General features: G+C 45.8%; 1 protein-coding gene across 6 annotated transcripts in view; it reads left to right on the plus strand.

Annotated features, from left to right (window-relative positions):
- Nucleotides 1–21,704, plus strand: part of LDLRAD3 (low density lipoprotein receptor class A domain containing 3) — a 243,599-nt gene that overhangs the window by 110,511 nt on the left and 111,384 nt on the right. For 5 of the 6 annotated variants that reach the window (XM_058688642.1, XM_058688646.1, XM_058688644.1 and 2 more), the window contains 2 exons: nucleotides 1,347–1,472; nucleotides 17,558–17,692. In XM_058688642.1, coding sequence (XP_058544625.1) covers nucleotides 1,347–1,472; nucleotides 17,558–17,692 — 261 coding nt within the window. Of the gene's footprint in view, nucleotides 1–899; nucleotides 1,161–1,346; nucleotides 1,473–17,557; nucleotides 17,693–21,704 lie in introns of those variants that run through there. The other variant, XM_058688643.1, reaches the window with a different exon arrangement.

The following is a 21,704-nucleotide window of genomic DNA, read 5'->3' on the forward strand; positions in this document are numbered from 1 at the left end:
AGCAGCCGGCACCATTAACGGGAAAGTACATTACCCCACAGGGCTGTTTGGTTAGCAGGCCACTCCATCAAGCGTGAGTTACAGCAGCTTCCGTTAAAACTGTTTGTACAGCAGGAGTGGAAGAAGAATTTCTCTGAGCAGGAGTCTGGCCTCTGTTGTGAGAAGTGACAGACTGGCAGAGAGGTAACACGGTTGAGTTGGTTGAGAGCTTGGCTTCTGGAATCTGAGTGCCAGGGTGCTCACCGCAGGGTCAGATTTTCTAGCTGTGTGGCCTTGAGTCGGTCACTTCACCACCCAAAGCATGCCTCCGAAATGGGGATAAGAACCATCCCCATCTTTGTCTGCGGTCCCCGAGATCGTCCCCGGGCTCAGTGATTTGCTAGGAGGATTCAATGAGCTCTGCGTATAGTCGTATGATTTATTATGGTGGAAGGATACCTAGCAAAACTAGCAAAGGGAAGAAGCACGTGGAGTGAAGTCCAGGGGAAACCAAGTTCAGACCTCCAGCCCTCTCCCTGTGGAGTCACACAGGGTGCACTTAGCTCCCCGGCAACCAATTGTGACAACACGTGTGTATTGTTTTCCACTGGGGGAGCTCATTACAGACTCAGTGCCTGGGGATTTTTCTAGGGGCTGGTTACGCAGGCACCATCTGCCCCGCGTGCACCAAAATCCCAGACTCCCAGAAGAAAAGCAGGTGTTCGGCATAAACTGCACAGTCTGCCACTTTAGGCACAGTGAGCCGTTCTTACCGGAGAGAATGGTGGGAACCCTCCCGAAACCCCAGTTCGCAGACACCAGCCAAGCAAGGGCAGCCTTGCAAGCCAGCAAGCCTTACTCAAGGGTAGCCGTCTTAGGCCCGTGGCGTTAATTCTCTTCTGCACACCATGCCGTTGGGTGCTGCCCGGCGGGATTAAATGACATCATCCATGTATAGCCCTGGCCACGCTGTCTAGTATGGGAAGCATTTAATCAGTGTAGACAATTATTCTGACAGGAAATGAATTTTGAATGCTTCCTTAGCACCTTAAGAGCAGGCTCAGTCTATCACCCCCTCTGCTTACCCATTCATTGCTTTGTTCAGCACGTGCTGATTGAGCCCTGCTGGTGTAGGGGCCGTGTAAACACAGCAGGATTGGCCTCCCCCTTACGCAAGGATGGTGCGTGCGGGCCACCGATCTGGCTGGGCACCGGAGGTGGGGGGTGGTGGTAAGAAACCTTTGGGGACTTCAGGGTACACGGGGAAGGACCCGTTTGCGCACTCAGAGCTGGTGGGATGGGCATGCGGTGGCCAGAAATCTTCACCTCCTGATGACCTGCTGTTTGTCTTGTGTTTCCTCCTGTAGCCAAGGCCAAGTCGAAATGCGGCCCTACGTTCTTCCCTTGTGCCAGCGGCATCCACTGCATCATTGGCCGCTTCCAGTGCAATGGCTTCGAGGACTGTCCCGACGGCAGTGATGAGGAGAACTGTAGTAAGTGCCGGGAGGGCCCATGTCGCCGTGCCTTGTTCCTTCTCATGGGCCGGGGCCTCCATCAGGGCCACTCTTCTCCGTGCTCCTCGCTCCCATAGGCCCAGGTGCCTTCTGCCGTCCCCCACATCCTGTTCCTTACCGCTTCTTTCTCGCGCAAACGCGTGAATGCTCAGCTGCCGTTTATTGGGGTCTCTACTAAACACTTGGGTCTCGGACATACTTCAGTACAATAGCTCTGCAGGTGCAGGCGTGTGATCCTCATTAACAAGTGAGGAATCCGAAGCGTACGGACATCCGTGAACTCGTCCAGCATCTTACAGGTCATAAATGGCAGAGCTGATTCTCTGCTCCTTCAGACCCTCAGCTGATGTACTCTTGCACTCAGCACCCCGTGTTCATGTGCCTGCTCTCCTTCCTAGTTTGAGTTATTTTTAAAAAGGTGTATATATGGGGTGCCTGGGTGGCTCAGTCGGTTAGGCGTCCGACTTCGGCTCAGGTCATGATCTCGCGGTTCGTGAGTTCAAGCCCCGCGTCAGGCTCTGTGCTGACGGCTCAGAGCCTGGAGCCTGTTTCAGATTCTGTGTCTCCCTCTCTCTCTGACCCTCCCCCGTTCATGCTCTGTCTCTCTCTGTCTCAAAAATAAATAAACGTTTAAAAAAATTTTTAATAAAAAAAATAAAAAGGTGTATATGTATATGTCATAAGAATATATTTTTGAGGGGCGCCTGGGTGGCTCAGTCAGGCAATCTGACTTCGGCTCAGGTTATGATCTTACAGTTTCTGGGTTCAAGCCCTGCATTGGGATCTGTGCTGACAGCTCAGAGCCTGGAGCCTGCTTCGGATTCTGTGTCTCCCTCTCTCTCCCTGCATCTCCCCTGCTCATGCTCTGTCTCTCTGTTTCTCTCTCTCTCTCTCAAAATCAAATGTTAAAAAAATTTTTAAAAAGAATATATATATATATACACATACATATATATACATATATGTATATGTATGTTGCTATATATATGTATATGTATGTATATATATATATGTATGTGTATGTACCAAATACTATAGAAAGCTAAAGTTCTCCTTGTCTTGTGACTGCCTTGATTCCTTTTCCTTGCTGTATGACATTCCAAGGTGTCACCACACAGACAGACACACACCCCTTCTCGTGCTCTCTGCCCCACCTTGCCTCTTAGCAGTCCTGGTGTTGAACTTCATACTCCATGGCCTGGACGCACGCATTCCCTTCCTGGCCAGAGTCTCTGTGTCCAGAACCATTTCACGTAGCAGCTTCAGTGACCTTCAGGCATCTCTTCCCCACCTTTCATACTGTGCCGGCTCTCCCAGCAAGTAGCTTTGGAACTTGCAAAATACAGAAAATATAAAGTGGAAAATGAGATTTGCCCAGAATGACACTTAATATGTGGGCTTTCTTGTGCCAGTCCTTCCTCCCTCTCTCTTCCTCCCTCTCTCTTTTTGCCCCTCTCTTTCTCCCTCCCTCTTTCTCTCTGTGTGTATCAATGTATGCGTGTATACGTTTATGTACACATATATGTTATTCGTGAGGATTGTCGTTGCTATGAACATAATTGTTATATATGTTACGAATTTATTTCAAAACACAGGTTTTAATGACTTCAGTGATTGTTTTGGGAAACTGACTTCCCTTTACCCTGTTGGTTCTGTTTTAAGCCCTGGAAGAGGGGGTGACCATTCATGCCTTCCCAGGGCATAGTCATTGACACCCCCTCCCAGCGAGGACTCAGGAAGTATATAATTCTCCCGTGTGCCTTCTCCTGTTGCCTTTTTTCATCTTCTGGATCTCAAATGGCAAAAATGTGACCTAGCGGCTAGATTGTTGAATGATTAGTCGAGTAGCAGAAACCCACCGTAGCAAGGGGATACAGGTCACTAACAGGGTAGCAGCCTGATTGAGTGAAATGACTCTGGAGCTGGAAAGTCTGGCTCCAGGTTTCTGATCCTCCCTCATTAGGCATGGGTTGGCTGTGCTACGTAATGTCGCACGGTGGTTTCCTCATCTCATGAAAGGGGAGTGCTAAGAGCCTGCTTCCTGGGTTGTTGTGACAATTAGACCAGGTCGTATCTGAAAAGTGCTTAGTGTGGTGGCTGGCAAGGAGTAATTGATTTGAAAACCCATAGTGACTTAAAACTGTGAGCTGTTAAGAGGAAGACCGTATTTACTAGCATTTCACCTTTGGCTTAGGATGTCCAAGGATGTACTTGTTTTATTTTCATTGAGTTCTTTAGAGTTTCAACTTGATCTTAGCTTCTTCTACTGTCCATGGGGAATTTACATGCATGTATATATATGTCTGTATTTATGTATATAATTTGTTTATATACACCCGTATATACATACTAGAGAATAATTGAATGCAATAAAAAGCAAGTGTGATACGTTCTAGTACATACATTCTAAATGACTGTGCCATTCTGCATACTCCCTGCCATATTAAAGACCTTGTATGATTTAAATGTTTGGATATTGGTCTTTAATTGTCTAAATGAGTTAATTCTATCCATTCCAAATTAGATCATTGGGGATTAAGCCAGCATTTTCCTCTGGCATATCTACCATCTAAAAATAATGGTTCTAATTCACTGTTTTTATAACTAGTAAATAAAAGAAGAGAATCAAGCATTTAGCCTCCTTTTTCTAGATGCATTGTACTTCTGAGTAATTAAATAGCCAACATAGGAAAGGTTTTTGTTTTTGTTTTTTTAATGAACTATAATGGGAAAAAGAATTAGAGTGTCTGTTTTGTAACCCTGATGAAGACGTGCGTCTTCAATGGTTCCTGAAACCATGAAATAAAAAATTGATGGGGAGCTTTATAAGGCATGGATCAAGCTAAAAACCCTTGAAACCAGCTGTCAGTCTTTTCGCAGACAGACCTGAATCAATATTGTGCCACCTCAAGTAGAACGTAGAAACCCTGTCACTCTGTATATCTCTTTATGTTCTGGTCGTCGGTACAGCAACAGAACATCCGAAACCCTAAAAGGCCGTGTTTTAATTTTTGCTTTAGACTCTCAGATGCATTTTAAAGAACTTGAGAGGGGATGAGCAATCTGTTATTAAAGTTACCTAGAGATTTGCCATTTTGGTTGCTCTTTCTTCATTCCTGATGTTCCTGGTCTCCTCTGGTACCGTTTCCCTTCTGTCTGAAGCACTTCCTTTAGCAATTATTTTAAAGCAGGTCTGCTGGCAACACATTCTCTTAGTTTTCCTGCATCTGACCATGTCTCGATTTCACCTTCACTCCTGAAGGATATTTTTACTGCATATAGAATTCTGGGTTGACAGCTCTGTTTTTAAGCACTTTAAAAATGTTGTGCCACTTCCTCTGGCTTCTGTGGTTTCCGATGAGAAATTTGCAGCCATTCAAATTGTTTCCCCGTAGAAAATGCATCATTTTTCTAGCCGCTTTGAAGATTTTTTTTTTCTCCCAGCCTAGCTTCAGCAGCTAGATTATAGTGTGTGTGTGTGTGTGTGTGTGTGTGTGTGTGTGTGTGTGGCTATGTGGATTTCTTTGAGTATATGCTGCATAGGGTTCTGTTTGAATGTGCAAGCCTTTGTCTTTTGCTATACTCAGTACATTTTCAGGTATCCTTTCTTTAAATCATTTTCAAGTACCATACCTTCTCCTTATGGGATTCTGATAACAACTTTGGATCTTTTGTGATCATCCCACAGGTCCCTGAGGCTCTGTTGAGTTTCCAGTCAACCTTTTTCCTTTCATTGTTCAGGTTAGATCATGTCTGTTAGTCTTTTGTCAAGTTTACTTTCTCTTCTGTCATCTCTAGTCTGAGCCCACACGGTGTGTTTCTTTGTTTCTTCGTCACTGTATTTTTCAGTTCTAAAGTTTCTTTTTGGTTCTTCTTTATACCTTCTGGGTTCTTTGCTGAGACTTTCTATTTTCCATTTGTTTCAAGAGTGTATGTGATTGCTTGTTAGAGTCTTTCTGTAAGAGCCGCTCTGAAGACTTTGTCACATAATTCCAACATCTGTCTTATCTTGGCGTCGATGTCTGTTGATTATCTTTTCCCATGAGAATTGAGATTTTCCTGATTGTTTCCACAAGGCAAGTTAATTTTGGATTATATTCTGGATATTTTGTTGGTTATGTACGACCTTCTGGGTTTTGTGTCAGTCCTGCAGAGAATGCTTATATTTTTGTTTTAGTAAGCAAATGACCCTGTTGGGTCAGGCCACAGATTCCTAACAGCCCCTCTGTGGGCTGCCGTTGTCATAGTTTTCAAACTGTTTTTGCACTGCTGTTTGGATGTGTGGTGCATGGGCACCTCCTGTGTGGTCTGAGACGTGGGCAGTAGTCGGTGAATTTGGTTCTCAAAGTCTTGGGTGTGCTGATTAGGACCAGATCCATGCTTGTGCAGACTGGGGACAGCCTAGAAGTTCATAAATAACTTTATAGGGTTGCTTTTCCAAGTTCCTCCCTGCCCACCACTGTCTTTCCGATACTTTGTAGTTTCCTGGGACTCTGCTGGGAGAATGAGGGAATAGTAAATTTACCACTATTTCAGTGATAGATTGAATTTTGTTCTTCTTCCCCAGTTGGTCTACTCCAGTTTACTTTCCAGAATCTAAAAATAGCTGTACCATGTATTTGACTAGGTTTTTATTGCAGCTGCACGCAGTGGCAGAGACAGGGCGGGTGTGATTACTGCATCTGACCTGGAATTGGAACCTCCTGCAAATCAGTCTTAGGATCACAAGGGAAGAGACAACCAGATGTTATTTGCCTTCTGATATGACCCAACAGGAACACACATCATCACTGTGAGGTGTTTCTGCCAAAACTTCCAACCTGAGCCTGATTGATTGAGCCTGTGAATCTGCCATAGTCAATTTGGGCTGTAGTAACAGAAGGCCATGGACTGGGTGACTTAAACTTGTTTCTCATAGTCCTGGAAGTCCAAGATCCAGGCTACCATCGTGGCTGGGTTCTTGGTGTGGGCCCTCCTCTTATTGGTGTCCTCACTTGGCCTTCCCTGGTGAGGAAGGCAGAAGAGAAAGTAAACTTTCTTCTTTCACACATAGAGAACTCCCTTGGCCCCTCATCTCATAACGGCCCTGATCCCATAATGAGAGTGCCACCTTCATGACCTCACCTTACCCTAATCTCCTACCAAAGGCTCCACTCCAAGACCATCCCGTTTATTAGGGGTTAGGGTTTTAACATGTGAACTCTGGGAGACACAACATGACGTCTGTAACACTAACCATTTGTTTACAGGAAATTCAGGGACAGGGGAACATGTTAGCGACTCCATGGGGAGACATACTGCCAGATCCAGAATATGGGAGATTCTTCAGGACTCCATTGCATCCATTAATAAATTCTAAGAAAAATCAGAAGAAGAGGGAATCTACACACTGAAGGGGAGAATGAGTGACAAATCAGTCAAATGCAACATACAGATCTCATTTCAATCCTGACTCCAACAAGCCAACTGTAAAAAAAAAAAAAAAAAAGTGGGGACACTTGGGTGACTCAGTCAGTTAAGCCCCTGGCTCTTGATTTTGGCTCAGGTCATGATCTCATGGTTCGTGAGATCAAGCCCCGCATTGGGCTCAGCTCTGACAGCGTGGAGCCTGCTTGAGATTCTCTCTCTCCCTCTCTTCGTCCCTCCCCTGCTTGCTCTCTGTTGGTGTCTCTCAAATTAAATGAATAAACATTTGAAAAAAAATAACCCCCAAAACTGAGGTAACTGGGAAAATGAATTGTGGTTGTATATTTAATGATGTTAAGGCAATCCTGTTAGTTTTTTAAAGTGTGAGAATGAAAAAAAAAAAAAATGAAGTGTGAGAATGATAATCTGTTTATTATTTTAAAAAATACTTATATATAAAGATGTATCTATATGTATACATATATAATATCTAATAGCATATTAAATATAGTAATAATAAGTATAATGATAATTAGAAATATATAAAGATGAAATCTCTTGAGGGGTAGTGGATGTGGGTAGGGGTGAAATGAAACTGTCAGTGAGTTGATAATTTTTAAAGCCAGATGATTGGAACATGGGGATTCATTATGCCAGTCTCTATTTTTGTACATTGGCATATAATAAAACAGTAAAAATAATAAAAGCTAAAGGAGAGGTTTCATTGGATTGTGTCTTGACTTTGCATCGATAACTAAAGAATCATAAATTTTTTTAATGTTTATTTAGTTTTGAGAGAGAGAGAAACAGAGCACGAGTGGGAGAGGGGCAGAGAGAGAAGGAGACACAGAATCCAAAGCAGGCTCCAGGCTCTGAGCTGTCAGCACAGAGCCCAACACGGGGCTCAGACTCAACAAATCTTGAGATCATGACCTGAGCCAAAGTGAGACGCTTAACCGACTGAGCCACCCAGGCACCCCTGGAGAATTGTAGTTTTAAAGAACTTTGTTTTTACAGATGTGTTTTCCCACTTTTTGCATTCATTTGACTCAGGAGTGAGGATAAGCAAGAACCAGGATTTCCTCTTAGAGGCTCGCAATGCTGAGATTTTACTCTTTTGCCTTTTGTCCTTTCTCCCTTGGCTGTGTTCAGACCTCTCCTTCTTCCCTGTGCTCAGACATTCTTGGCTGGAGCTCGGCTGGCCACATGGCCCTGACCTGGGTCCCATTTAGTGAAGACAGAGACTCCTGCCCAGAACCGAGATGGCAGAGTTGCCTGGGTGACCACATGGAACACTGATTCACACTAAGGACCTTATGCTATTGCTTTCACTGTACTTGTGCCCAGAAACACCACCAGGTCCCAGACTGTGTTTCTTCCACTGCTGACAAGTTCTTGCCTGTCCCCCCAAGCAGCCAAATGGTTTCGCCAGTGTCTCTGTGGTTTTTGTTCACAGAGCCCCTTGGTGCTGGCATGTTCCCAAAGCTCTGGTCACGTCAGCCAGATTCGATTCTATATTTCTTCTTCACTCCTCCGCCAGTGGCAGTGGCCTCAAGGAGTTAGGCCTGCATCAGATGGGCAGCAGGAGGACCCTTTCACCCATTGCTCCAAAGCCCCCTCATCAAGGTTTCCTTAAAGACTCCTTCCTGTGTGACCTGCTTCCTTACGGAACCATCCCTGGTTTGCCAGGGCTGGGCTGGGTCATTCTCCTGTGTGTCCACATACCGTCCTGGGCCTTCTCCAAACAAACGCCACCTAAAAAGAGAGACCTGCCTTGAGCACCCTATTAAAACATAACCCCCTTCCTCGCCAGTCTTCCACTCTGTTTCCTTCTCTGCTTCACTCTTCTCAGCGCCACCTTGTGTTCACGTTCTGTCTTCCCTGCTTGTGACCTTGTGAGATGGTATATTGGCAGGTTCGCAGCTGTGTCCCCGGTGCCAGGCATGCAGTCGGGCTCGGCCTTAGCACGAGTAAATATATGTGGAACGAATCACACTCATCATGCTTTATCTTCATTGCCTATTGCCTTTCCTGTCTCCCCACTAGAATGTCAGCTCTGGAAGAACACAGACTGGGATTTCTTTTATCCCCTGTGCCTAGTGGAGTGCTTTATTTAAAGGAAGTAGTCAGTCATAAATGTCTATTGACAAATGGGCCAAGCAACTAACTAATCAAACAAAGGGTTAAAGAAGGAAGACAGGCAGTCAGGATATATTCCTAACATATGGATGTCTCGAACCTCTTCTGCAGTCTCAGATGTATACCCGGAGGGCCTATTTAGGCCACACATTGTTCATTAGCCCCCAGCTCCTGCCTTCTTTCAGATTCTCTTCTTTCCACAATTTCTATGCCAGACCTGTGCAAGATGCCACAAAGGATATAGACCTGGGTCACATGCAGGACCCTGGCATTGTTGAGATCGTACTCGAGCAAGGGGGACAGTAATGCTCACATCCAGATGATTAGAACATGGGGTTGGCAGTTGGGAGTGCTGTGGGAAGCTGTGATGGGAAGGTTATTTCCCTCTGGGCTCATCAGTGGGAGCTGTTGAAGGACACGGACCTAGGAGAATGAATACCATTAAAAAGTTAGCACTACAGTTTCAGGCTTAGAGCCTAGGGAGAGGCTGGGAGGCGTGCAAACTACAGGACATAGAAGCCACTTGGTTGACAATTGCTGAACACTTGCATGTGGCACATTTCTATGTGCTTTAATGTGTCTAATCTCATTTTAGGTTGGTAATATTACTCCCTTTTTATAGACAAGGAGACAGGTACAGAGAAGTTGAATAGCTTGCCCAAGGTCACCCAGTAAGTGGTACAGTCAGTATCTCAACCCACACAGGATAAATCCAGGATCCAAACTCTTAACCACTATATTGGTAGGTGTAGTTATGTGTAATGTGCGTGATGTTAATTATAACAAGCATCTATTGAATGCCTCTGCGGGCCACATGCTATTCTCAGTTATTTGCATGTATTATCTCAATTATAACAAAATCTTATTATATAGGCACAATTTGCTTTGTAAGTAGGTTCCAGCCAAACGTGAGGCTTGAACTCACAACCTTGATACGAAGACCTGAGCTGAGATCAAGAGTCAGACGCTTAACCGACCAAGCCTCCCAGGTGCCCCAATAATGGCAGTATTTTTATCCCGCATTTTACAGATGAGGAAAATGAGGCTGAGAGAAGTCAGATGATTTTCCTAACATGATGTACTAGTGAGTGGGAAAGCTGAAATATGAACCCGGTGGACTTCACACTCAGTTCTAACCATAACAGCAAAGTGTATGCTTGGCCTGGTAGGCTGGGGCAGATCAAGAAAAGTTAAGAATTGGGGGTTGTATTTTATACCCAGTCAGGAGCAGTGGGTATTGAGCCAAGTGCATGCAAGGTGCGGAGAGGGAGAAGGTCAGATGTGGCTGGAGCCTGAGGAACTGGGACATGGTGGTCCTTTAATAGGAGTGGAATCACAGGAAGGGGGCTGGGGGAGGTCGTCCATTTCAGACACGCAGAGTTTGAGGAGAGGGGATGTTCAGGCAGAAGTGTCCACAGGGCGTCAGGAATGAGGTTTAGTGCAGGAGGAAAGGTCTGGGGAGCCATCCACGCAAAGGCAGTGGTCGGGGCAGTGAAATTGGGTGTTGGACAGGAGCTAGGCACGTCCGGGAAGCCTTTCTAGGGAGGAGGAAACAAACTACCTCAGCAAATTCTGCCGCTGGCACCTGGTGGACTCTAGAGGGGTTTTGGAAATTCAAATCCTCTGAGTCCTTAGAGACTGAAAAAAAGGCAAGTGGAATTAAGGACTCTTGGCCTCCTGCCTCTGGCCCCACATAATGACCTCTTCCCCTCCTGCAGACTCGGAAGAGGTTCTAGCTGCAGAACATGGCTGTGCATGGGCCCCAGTGGCTTGGTGGGCAGAGGACTGCGGGAGAGGCCTGGCAGAGCAGACTTGGAGAGGAAGGCAGGAACTCGCAGCTGGCCGCACACGGGCTGCCTCTTTGAAGGTCGGCGGCAAGTGTTTTCCAGGCCACAAAAAGGGTAGTGCTTGTTAATGGGACAGATGATTTGCACAGAGGCTTGGGGCCAGGCGCCCTGCATCCTGGAACAGAGGAAGTCCCAGGGCAGTTCCATCTCCCCCAGCTGCCTGGTTTCCAGAGAAATGGGGCTGGAAAGACAAGATTTCCCTGGGGGCCATGAGGTTGGGATGCCTGGTGAAGAGGGGAAGAGAAACCGCCACAGGATGGGGAACAGATGGGAAGTGAGGGCGCTGGTGATGAGGGGTTTCTCATTGACGTGCTTTATGAAGAACCCTTTGAGGTAGAAGAGGGGCTGACTTCACAGACTTTAAATGGATTAAAGGCGACATTTCCTACATCCTGCTAGAGACGGATTGCTTCATTTCCTGTCTCGAAGCCGGTCAGTTGCTTTTGGGCAACCGCAGTGGGCCTCGGGTCCTTCTCCTTCAGATGTGGTTGAAGTAAACACTGCCAGTTTAATTAACCACTGAGCTTAACCTTAACTCATTCCTCTCTCTCTCTTTCTCTCTCTCTCTTTCTCTCTCTCTCTTTCTCTCTCTGGCAGGGAAAGACAAGTTCTCTTTCCTGACTATTGTGGGCTCGGAAACATCCTGAGATCCCTGTTTGTTGTGCTGATAATAATAACTGAGGAGTTTTTGAGTCTGCTGTTGAGTTTTTGAAATCGACTCTCCAGACCACTTTTTCCATCCTTGCTGAGATAAATAGTGTTCCTCTTTCTAGTTACCTAAGTAAAGTAATACATTTTCTGGTGACTGGTAAACCTGACCAAGGACAAAGAAAACATACATTTGGAGCACATTAAATATTGCTAGAAAATACTGAGACGTAACATCCTAAAGAACAGAGTATTTCCTGCTCGGCTGATGAGCTGTGCATTGAGCAGTTACTGTTTCAGGGTCCCACGGAAGGCTCTACGGGACCACAGGGACCCGTAAGGCTCTTTCCTGCCCACCCAGAGCCTGCAGGCTGGTCCACCGCAGTCCCATGTACACTCACCCTGAGCTTTGGCTGAGCCTGGTAGGTAGCTGCAGAGGCCCTGGAAGAGATACTGTGAAACTCGAGCTGTCTGGGGTCTTAGGGGAGATTTGCTCCTCTGGTTAAGTGAATCTGACTAATAACTGAACGTCTTTATACTTTTGAGGACGCTGGTTGCCAGGGATCTCTCTGAGATGCGTTGCATCCTGGCGTAATCGGTGTTTACCTTTGTTGGTGACAGTGCAGGGCCATTCTTAGAAATGTTAATTTTTAGACCAGGCTATAATATAGGGTTGCCTTTGGCTCCTTTTGGAATTTTCTGGTCTCTTTTGAAACTATCTTAGGCTGCTCTGCTTTTGGAATTCTTAAGGCAGCTTTTTATAGCTTTTCTGTCTCCTGCCATCGACGTCTGCTTTTATTTCTTGCTGGCAGTTTGTCTGTAGAGCGGCAGTCAGCAGCCCCTCTCCCTTCTCATTTGCTGTGCCCTTGGGAATGGGAACCCAGACCTTGTTGCAATTTACATAAATGGAGAATCCATAGACCCTGAGGGAGGTGAAGGCTTGAGGGCCCTTTTGCGAGGAAGCTCCTGGCATTTGAAGGACACGGACATCGCAGCAGCGTGTGTCTTGATGGTTCAAAAGCTTTTTTCTCTGGCTTGCCGCTGGCTTGGGGGAGTGTTCCGCGGGCTTCCTCTGCCTCTGTTTCTCTGCCCTGAGATTGGGTGGTGGGGAGGATACGCTGTTTTCTGAGGAGCCGCCGGTGAGGAGGTACCCCAGGTATGGCTTTTTGCCAGCACGTACCTGTGTCTTCTGGGCATCTGGGCACCTAAGCGCGAAAGATACTAAAACAGGTGTTTGTGGGCCAGAGAGAATTTTGTGAGGGAAGAGTGAAGGAAGAGGACAGTGAATGATCCCTGGAACATTTCTGCCAGAGTAGACACTTAACATGTTTTCGTGAAATCTTTCAAACATACTGGAAAGGAAAAGTGAGATTAAATGAACACCTGTGTCCCCAACGCCGTGTTTTAAAAATCCCATTATCTATTGTTGTTACCATATTATTATAACTATGTTAACTGTAGTTAATAATAATCTGTCATATTATTAATCCTATAATGGTATAACTAGGTTAACTATAGTTAATAAAACTGTATTGTATACTTGGAAGCTGCTGAGAGAGTAGATCTTTTTTTTTTAATTTTTTTTTTAATCTTTATTTATTTTTGAGAGAAAGACAGAGTGTGAGCAGGGGAGGAGCTGAGGGGAGGGAGAATCAGAAGCAGGTTCCAGGCCCGGAGCTGTCAGCACAGAGCCCGGTGCGGGGCCCGAACTCACGAACCGTGAGATCATGACCTGAGCCGAAGTCGGACGCTTAACCGACTGAGCCACCCGGGCGCCCCAAGTAGATCTTAAAAGTTCTCATAGCAAGAAAAAAAATTCATAACTGTGTATGGCAATGTATGTTATCTAGACGTATTGTGGTGGTCATTTCACAATGCATGCAAATATCAAATCATTATTTTGCATACTTGAAACTAGCATAATATTATATGTCAGTTATGTCTCACTTAAAAAATCCTATTATTTCTGTTTTGACTTATTTGCTTCAGGTTTTTAAAATAAAACGTTACCAGGCATCATTAGAAGTTTGCAGTATGTACTTGTTCCTGGATTCTGTCCTTCTCCCTTCTCTCCAGAGGCATCTACTGTCCTGAACTTACTTTTCTCCCTCACTGTCATATGTGTGAAATTTATCCATCTTGACTCTGGTTCTTTGATTTCTTTCTTTCTTTCTTTCTTTCTTTCTTTCTTTCTTTCTTTCTTTCTTTCTTTTTTTTTTTTTTTTGGTTGTTGTTGATTGATTTTTTTACTACTCTTCATCAGGGGTTGGCAAACTATGGCTCCTAGGCCAAATATGCTCTACACCTGTTTGTTTTTTATTTTTTAAGTTTATTTATCTTTTCAGAGAGAGAGAGAGAGAGAGAGCGCACGAGCGAGCAGGGAGGAGCAGAGAGAGAGAGAGGGAGACAGAGAGACTCCCAAGCAGGCTCCATGCTGTCAGCACAGAGCTCGATGTGAGTCTCAAACCGGTGAACCATGAGATCATGACCTGAGCCGAAATCAAGGGTCGGGTGCTCAACCGACTGAGCTACCCAGGCACCCCGTCCCACCTGTTTTTATAAATAAAATTTTATCGGAACACAGCCATGCCCTTTTGTGTATGAATTTTCCATGGCTGCTTTGCGTTACAATGGCAAAGTTGAGTAGTTCTAGCAGACACAAAGGCAGAATGGTTAGCAAAGCCTTAAATATTTATTAACTGGCCCTTTACAGAAAACGTTAGCCTATTCCTGCTGCGGAATTCTCTTATAACACTGTAGCACGTTGTACCTGATATCCCATGGGTGAGCATTTGGGTCATTTCTAATTTTTTAATTTTACACGCAGTGCTTCCGTAAACATTTTTGTTTTGTTCAGGATTCTCCTGGAGCGTGCAGTAAGCGAGATCACTGGGCTGTAGGGCATGTGCACCTTTTTATGGGCTGTGACTAAATTGGTCTCCAAGGTGGACCCACCAATTTGCGCTCCCACTGGTGGTCCCTGAGACCTTCTCTCCCTCCACATCCTTGCCAACAACCTGATATTTTAAGACCGTAAGTTTGGCAAGTGTGCTGTGGTTAAAGCGGAGCTTTATTACCGATGACAGTCAACGTTTTTTCAAGTCGTTATTGACCATTTGCCATTCCTCTTGTGGGAATTTCCCGGTCGTTTCGCCCATTTTCATACCGAGTTGTTCGTCATCTTCCTTTTGGGTTGTGAGAGATCTGCCTGAGATCTGCCTGTGTGAGCCTGCCTGATAGTTCACCTTTTGGCTGCATGGGTTAAACCCAGTCTGTGACTTGGTTGTCAGTCTGGATTCTTTCTCAGAGCTGTGTCTTAAGGGATAGTCAGTCTTTGTTCATCTTGAAGATACGTGTGATCTGTATATACGCCTGACACACACGTGTATGTAATGTGTCTGTGCGCATACATGTGCACACACGCACGTACAGATAGATGCCTTCTTTGCCATGGGAAAGTTTGCAGGGTTGCAGGGGTGTAAGGCTGACGGAAAGTGAGTGGATGCCGGCACTGTCAGCAAGGTTGACTCAGCACAGACTCCCCTACCAGAGCCTTCACGTACGTGTGCAGAGCCCCATCTTGGAGCGATTACAGCGCCTTCCCGAGGCTGTCTGTCGGAGTGAGCTGATTGCTGCTGACGCCTCGGCTGCGGGCACGTGACCCACGAGGTCCCAGGGAGGCTGAAGGCCACCACGGAGGGCTGCTGAAGGGTTTGGAAGGCTGCCTCCGACAGAAACCGAACGTGATTTGTGGTTTGGGCTTCCCCATTTTGGTTTTGGCTGGAATCAGACCTCGGTTTCACTCTGATCAAGTTGAACAGCTCTGTGGCCCACAGCGATTTAAATAATTAAAACTTAATATTTTCAGGCCAGACTGCTTTTATTTGACTTTACACTGGTCCATTATCTTTAAAACTGAGAGCCCTGGCTTCCTCCTCCCCTCTACCTCCTCTGACCTTTCAAGTCAAGCTTTCTGAGTTAAATAGTTAAAGATACTGGGGAAAAACAAAACAGAACAAAACAAAACAAAACAACCCTCTTCAGTCCTTTGGGTTTATGAAGCCCTGTGAAGTCTTCAGCCCTTGCAGCCTTGATCTGTGTATATCTTAACAATAGCTCAGTGAAGCATGTGGGAAATGTATTACATGTATGTATTACAAATGCATCTTGCAGGGGCACCAGGGTGGCCCAGTCGGTTAAGCGTCTGACTTCGGCTCAGGTCACGATCTCGCGGTTCGTGGGTTCGAGCCCGGCATCAGGCTCTGTGCTGACAGCTCGGAGCCTGGAGCCTGCTTTGGATTCTGTGTGTGTGTCTCTCTCTCCCTTCCCCTCCCCACTGATGCTCTGTCTCTCTCCCAAAAGATGAATAAACATTAAAAAAATTAAAAACAAAATGCCATCCCACAATTGAGGACCGCTGAAGGGCAGCACGGCTAACTTGCCCCTGACCCCATGGCAATCCCTGTGCTAGCCCCAGCGCCCCAACCTGGTGCTCTTCCCATCACGTGTGATGCAATTGTGGGCTTGGTTTAGTACCCCACATCTAGTATGACCCCTCCTCATCGTCACCAACGTTGCCCGTGCAGGGAGGGCCTCGCCCTCGGGACCGAGACAGACATTACTAAGGGAGTGTGTCTGATGTTCCCTGAGTGTTATGCTACGAGTCAGACTTTGCACCGCACGTTTTCTCACACGCCATCTCATTTGATGTGCGAATTAATGCCGTAAGCAGGGCCGGCTTCAGGTCCTGTCTCCTGCACAGGTAGACAGGGCCCAGACTCCACTTGGAAGGGCACCATGCTTGCTTTTATCCCCTGCACTGCCTTCTTGAATTTTTAACTAATTTCTGAACAGTTGACCCCGCGTTTTCATTTTTTAATATTTTTGTTTTTTGTATTTTTTGAGCCAGAGAGCGAGAGGGAGGGGCAGAGGGAGAGGGAGGGACAGAATCCCAAATTGATGTGGGGCTCGATCTCACGGCTATGAGATCATGACCTGAACTGAAATCAGGAGTCAGACATTTAACCGACTGAGCCCGACCCCACATTTTCAGTTTGCACTGGGCCCCACAAATTATGTGGCCAGTCCTGTCTATAGATAAAGAAACTGAGACTCCAAGAGGTGAAGTAATTTGCGTAATATTACACGGCTAATAACTGGCAGAGCTAGGATTGGACGGATTTCTACTTTGCTACTTCATTTGTTGAAAATAGCAATGAGCCTTGTTTGAATCGCACTGCAGGGAACAGGGAAACAGGTAAATTGCATTGTACAAATACTGATTTTCTGTGGAGAATTGCTTGTGCGTTGAGTAGTTTTGTGTAGACCTCACGCTGGCTAGTACCACTCTTTTCCTTGAGGGGAGGGACAATACCTGTCATTTCTTTTGAGGTTCTGAAAGTGCCTAGACCAGGGAGCCTCACAGTGGTGCTGCTCAGGCTGACCGAGAAGGTTAATGGGCTTCTTGGATTGTAACGAAATTGAGACCTCTGAGTTTACCTTGGTAAGCCATAAAGATACATGAGGGATTAAGAGGCTTGTCCATAGTCACAGAACCAGAAGAATCCAGCCCAGCTCTTGGACCAGATCATGCCATCACTCCCTGGGTGGCAGGTGTTCAGGGATCCCCAACTCATCTCCTCCTGGCTTTGCTTATCTGTGTGTCTTATGGTACCAACCATTTCACTCTGACTTTCCCAGGAGATTCGGGTTTTGCCCCAGGCGCCTCAGAGGCAGCTGGCCAGCCTAGAGGTTAACCATGTGGAGTGAGTCATTGCCTCCTGGCCATGTTGGTACGTTATAGGGTACTGCCTGGTGACTTGGGAGAAGAAGCTATTAGAACAGGGCAGGGTAAGTATTGCCCTGTCTTCCTCATTGGCTGGCCAGTTTCCCAGTATGGTCATTGAGTCCGCCATCTTGGAAGATGAGCTCACTGCTTCCTGAGCAGGACACACTCCTGGTTTGGGGGCTTCTCCAAGGGACTCGCTGGCCTCCCTGATGATCTGCTGTGTTCTCCCTTCACAGCCGCCAACCCTCTGCTTTGCTCCACCGCCCGCTACCACTGCAAGAATGGCCTCTGCATTGACAAGAGCTTCATTTGCGATGGGCAAAATAACTGTCAAGACAACAGCGACGAGGAAAGCTGTGAAAGCTCTCAAGGTAGGAAGCCTCCTAAGCTTTAAAAAATAATTGCATCGCCATATACCACAGTTAACACTGAACAGAAAGAAACAACACCCATACCCCCTCCAAGTACAACAGCCATGTTAGTTTTTACACTTTCCCTTGTGGCCCTTGTACATATGCTTTTAACCCTAATACACCTACCATTTTGCATTTTGTGTTTCTCCTGTTTGGAGTATCACATACACATTTTCTCTCCAAAACTGTAATTTGCCCCAGCTGCCTTGCGTATGGTCAGGGTGCTCTACTGTGGTTTTCTACGTTGTTGCATGAGTTGGGGCCACCTGGATTGGTTTTTTTCCCATTGCATTACTTCTTTAGGCTAAATTCTACAGAGCACAGTCCATGGCTTACACCTCAATGTGCAGCTGTTTGAAACAATACTTCCTTTTTTTTACATGGTTGCTAACATTGTCTGCACATGTCAGTTTTATCTTCATATCCCGGGCATTCGCTGCTGTTCTATTTTTTCCATTTTTGCTAATTTAGGAGTCCTAGAATGATAGCTCCCCAAATGCTTTCATTTGCATTTCTCTGATTATGAGCAAAGTCAACATTTCCCCCCGTGTGTTTGTTTACTACTTTGCTCCCGCTTGTGTGAATTGCCTGCTCCTATCAGGGTTTTTTCGCTCTCGGAGCTGTTTTATAGAATCTGAAGAGGTACAGTTTGGGGGATGGAAAGAGGAGCTTTTAAGGGAGCCCAGAAGGACACAGCGGGGTCATATCCTCTTGTTAAAACTGACCAGGTTCTTTTCTTTACTCATTGACTCTTTTCTTCAGTGATTAAAAGAATATGTAAAGATTTAAAAATGTACATCCGAATTAAGGCATCCTAAGAAGTATGTATTTCTAATGTTATAAACTGGTGGGATCTGTAATGCAATCATTACTTTTTTCACTTAATGTCAAGTTGCTGTGATTCACCTACATTGTTGCTTATCGGTAGACTTCATTTGTTGTGACTGTTACTCAGTATTCTGCTGTGTGTACCACAGTTTATAGATTTAATAAAATTATAAACTGGAAAGGCAAGAGAAAAGTGGCTAACTGCTTGGCTCATATGTTGGGAGGCAAGATGGATGGAGTAAGCTCTGTGAAGTTACAGAGAGGCCAGTTTCAAAGTCCTAGCTTTTATTTTGGTTGATGTTTATTATTATGAGGTGCAGGCCATTATTAAAAATGGATGAGTGAATGAATGAATGAATGAATGAATGGGTCAGGCATAGCCCACTGGTGAGGGTAGATCACACATCAAGGATTATAACCAATCCAAATCTGTGTACCTGAGGGTCCATAGACAAGAGAAGACAAAACGTGTGTCAACATAGATTTTGCCAAAATTGGTGCAGAGAACAGCTCTGGGAGGTGAGTCTTAGGTAGCATTACCCTCTGGTTGTCCTCATCCAGAAAAATTCCGTCCTTGAGTTTTTCCTTCACCAGTGGTTCTCAAAGTATAATCCTCAGACCAGCAGCATCAGCATCGTGTGGGAACTCTGTGGAAACACAGAGCTCGGGCTGTGTCCCAACCAGCAGAATCAACCCGGGAAGTGGGCCCAGCAGTCTGTGTTTTAACAAGCCCTCCAAGTGATTCCAACACATGTTAAATCTGAGAACCACTGTTTTATACCAACTTTAGAGACGTTTCTAATCTTGTCATTTCCCTGGGAATTTCTAAACTGCTGATTGGATGGCAAGGTGTTTCTAGCCCTTACACAAAGTCAGATGTTTATAAACCAAAACTTACCAGTGTAACTCCTATGGCATCTGCCATCGGCAGCAATAGATGCCACATAGGGGAATAGCGGTCACAAAGTGAAGGTATTAGCATAGATAGGAGGGATGGAAGAACATTTTCTGCAAATACTCTTTCTTATGTAGTTCGTTATGTGTTTATGTATCCTAGATTCACCTGTGGTGCCATGAGATGTTCAGCAAAACGACCCCTACCTCTAAAATTTGGAAATTAGGGAATTTGTCCTGGTGGGTTTGGGCAGCATCCCCTACCCTCCACATGCTTATCCCTGCATTTTGCTGTAGCAGATTCTTGCTCGCCCTTACGAACTGTCTCTGTGATGGCTGGGCGAAGTTTGTATTTCTAAATCCAGCTCCTTTCTCTCTCTCTGCCTTGTACTCTCATTGTTATAAACAGAGGTGGAGGGTGAGTCAGTGGTGAGACCCGTGCACACGAAGCCCAGCTCTTGGCAGATATGAAACTTGAAGCAGCATTCCTTAGACTCTCGGCTTTGTGCCCCCCTTACCCAAACAACACCCCTGTAGAACGTAAGCTCTGTTTGCATGTGCTCCCCGGAAACATGTCCCATCCGGGCACGGGTGACAGCTGTCAGGTGCCGTTTGGCGTGACAGCCTCCGAGCCCGGGTGCTTTGCGTTGTGGAAAGGCACTTCTGCCAGCTACCAAAGAACAGGAAGAAGAAAAGTGTGCCTTTTTTGCCCCTCAAATGCCACCGATCCTACCTAGCTGCACAGCGCCCTTGCACATAGTGGATTCAATAAATGGTGTATGCTAGAAAAGATGTCTTTGTCGGGTGTTATGCTATGAAGCTGCATTTAATTTGTCCCTTCTGTGCTATGACAGCATATATAGATTTAGGTTATGTGAGTTCAAGTGTACACAGTCTATTAAAATACTAAGTATCACTTCTGGTATTTAAATAGAGTGGGTGGTTCTGTCATTCCCTCAATGGGAGTGCGCCCTGTAGTGACAGGGGACAAGAATCTGGACCTGCTGGCCCCTTGGCCAGTGTGCAGTTCTGTATTCCCACTATGATGTGAGCGTCTTTCCACTCCGGGTGTGATTCTAGTATCAGAGGGTGTGCTTGTCTCTATCGAGTGGCTTCTAAATGCTAACTGGCTACTAATTCCAGTGCGTGAACAAAGGAACGCCAGTGTTCTGGGGCTGGGGGAAAACCTGACTCAGACTGGGCTTTTGAGAGACCGTGCTTCATGCAGTGTCTTCCTGAAGAATGTCAGAGGCATCTTGACTCGACAAAATATGGTCTTACACTGTGCGGGATTTGACCCGTTGTCCTCTGAATAATGTGAACATTTATCGAGTCTTACCAAGCGCCAGATACTGTGCTAAGCACCTTCTGCACGCGAGCTCATTTAGTCAGAATACATCCTCTCTGCTCCGGCGGGGCTTCCAGACCTTGAAAAATGTGTCTTTGCTCTCACTCGGTGTGGGAAAGAAAATTATATTTTATAATGTTTATTTTGATGGAGTGGAGAGGACTGGCCCTAAGACAGGAAATATGGTGCTTGAAATACTTTTCTTCCGACTTGATGAGGGTATGAAAAAAGTCGTGTCTCCACTTGAGAGACACCAGCTGTGTGTGCCTCTCCTCCCTGTCTTGCTCATCCCGATTTAGTTCCCTCCTCTATCCTTGGCCTTTGAAACCAACAACAAACTGTCAGAAATTGGAAGTGGAAGGGGACCGCGAAAGCGCAAACATGACTGTGTACCTTTCTATTCCACCGGCGGTGGTGGAGGGGTGGGGTATTAGCCAAAGAACTCGGCGGTGGAGTCGATTTTTAATTGGGGATTTACTGATTGGAAACGTAGCCTGTATATCAGATCATTCCAAAAGCATAGCTTTGGAGCAGGCTCGCATATGGCTTTTCTGTTTCTTAGGAACCCGTCTGAGAGTCCACAGTACTGCCGTGCACGTGTTGGGTGTGGCCAGCACTCAGGTAGCCTTAGATATGTTGGATTCAATCCTAATTGAGCGGATAGATTCTTTTCAACTTTGGATAAATGACTGACTGTGGCAGGCATCCTACAGTGATCCCTACCCCCTGGGGTTCATGCCCTGGTATAGTGCCGTCCTTTGAATGCGATCTGGACCTTGTGACTTGCATGGTTTCTTTCCTTTTTTTTTTTTTTTTTAATTGCGTCAAAATACTCGTAACATAAAATGTAGCACCTTAACATTTGTAAGTATATAGTTCAAAGGTGTTGTGTATTCCCAC

Source organism: Neofelis nebulosa, chromosome 10 (genome assembly GCF_028018385.1).
Source record: "Neofelis nebulosa isolate mNeoNeb1 chromosome 10, mNeoNeb1.pri, whole genome shotgun sequence".
Classification (NCBI taxonomy): domain Eukaryota; kingdom Metazoa; phylum Chordata; class Mammalia; order Carnivora; family Felidae; genus Neofelis; species Neofelis nebulosa.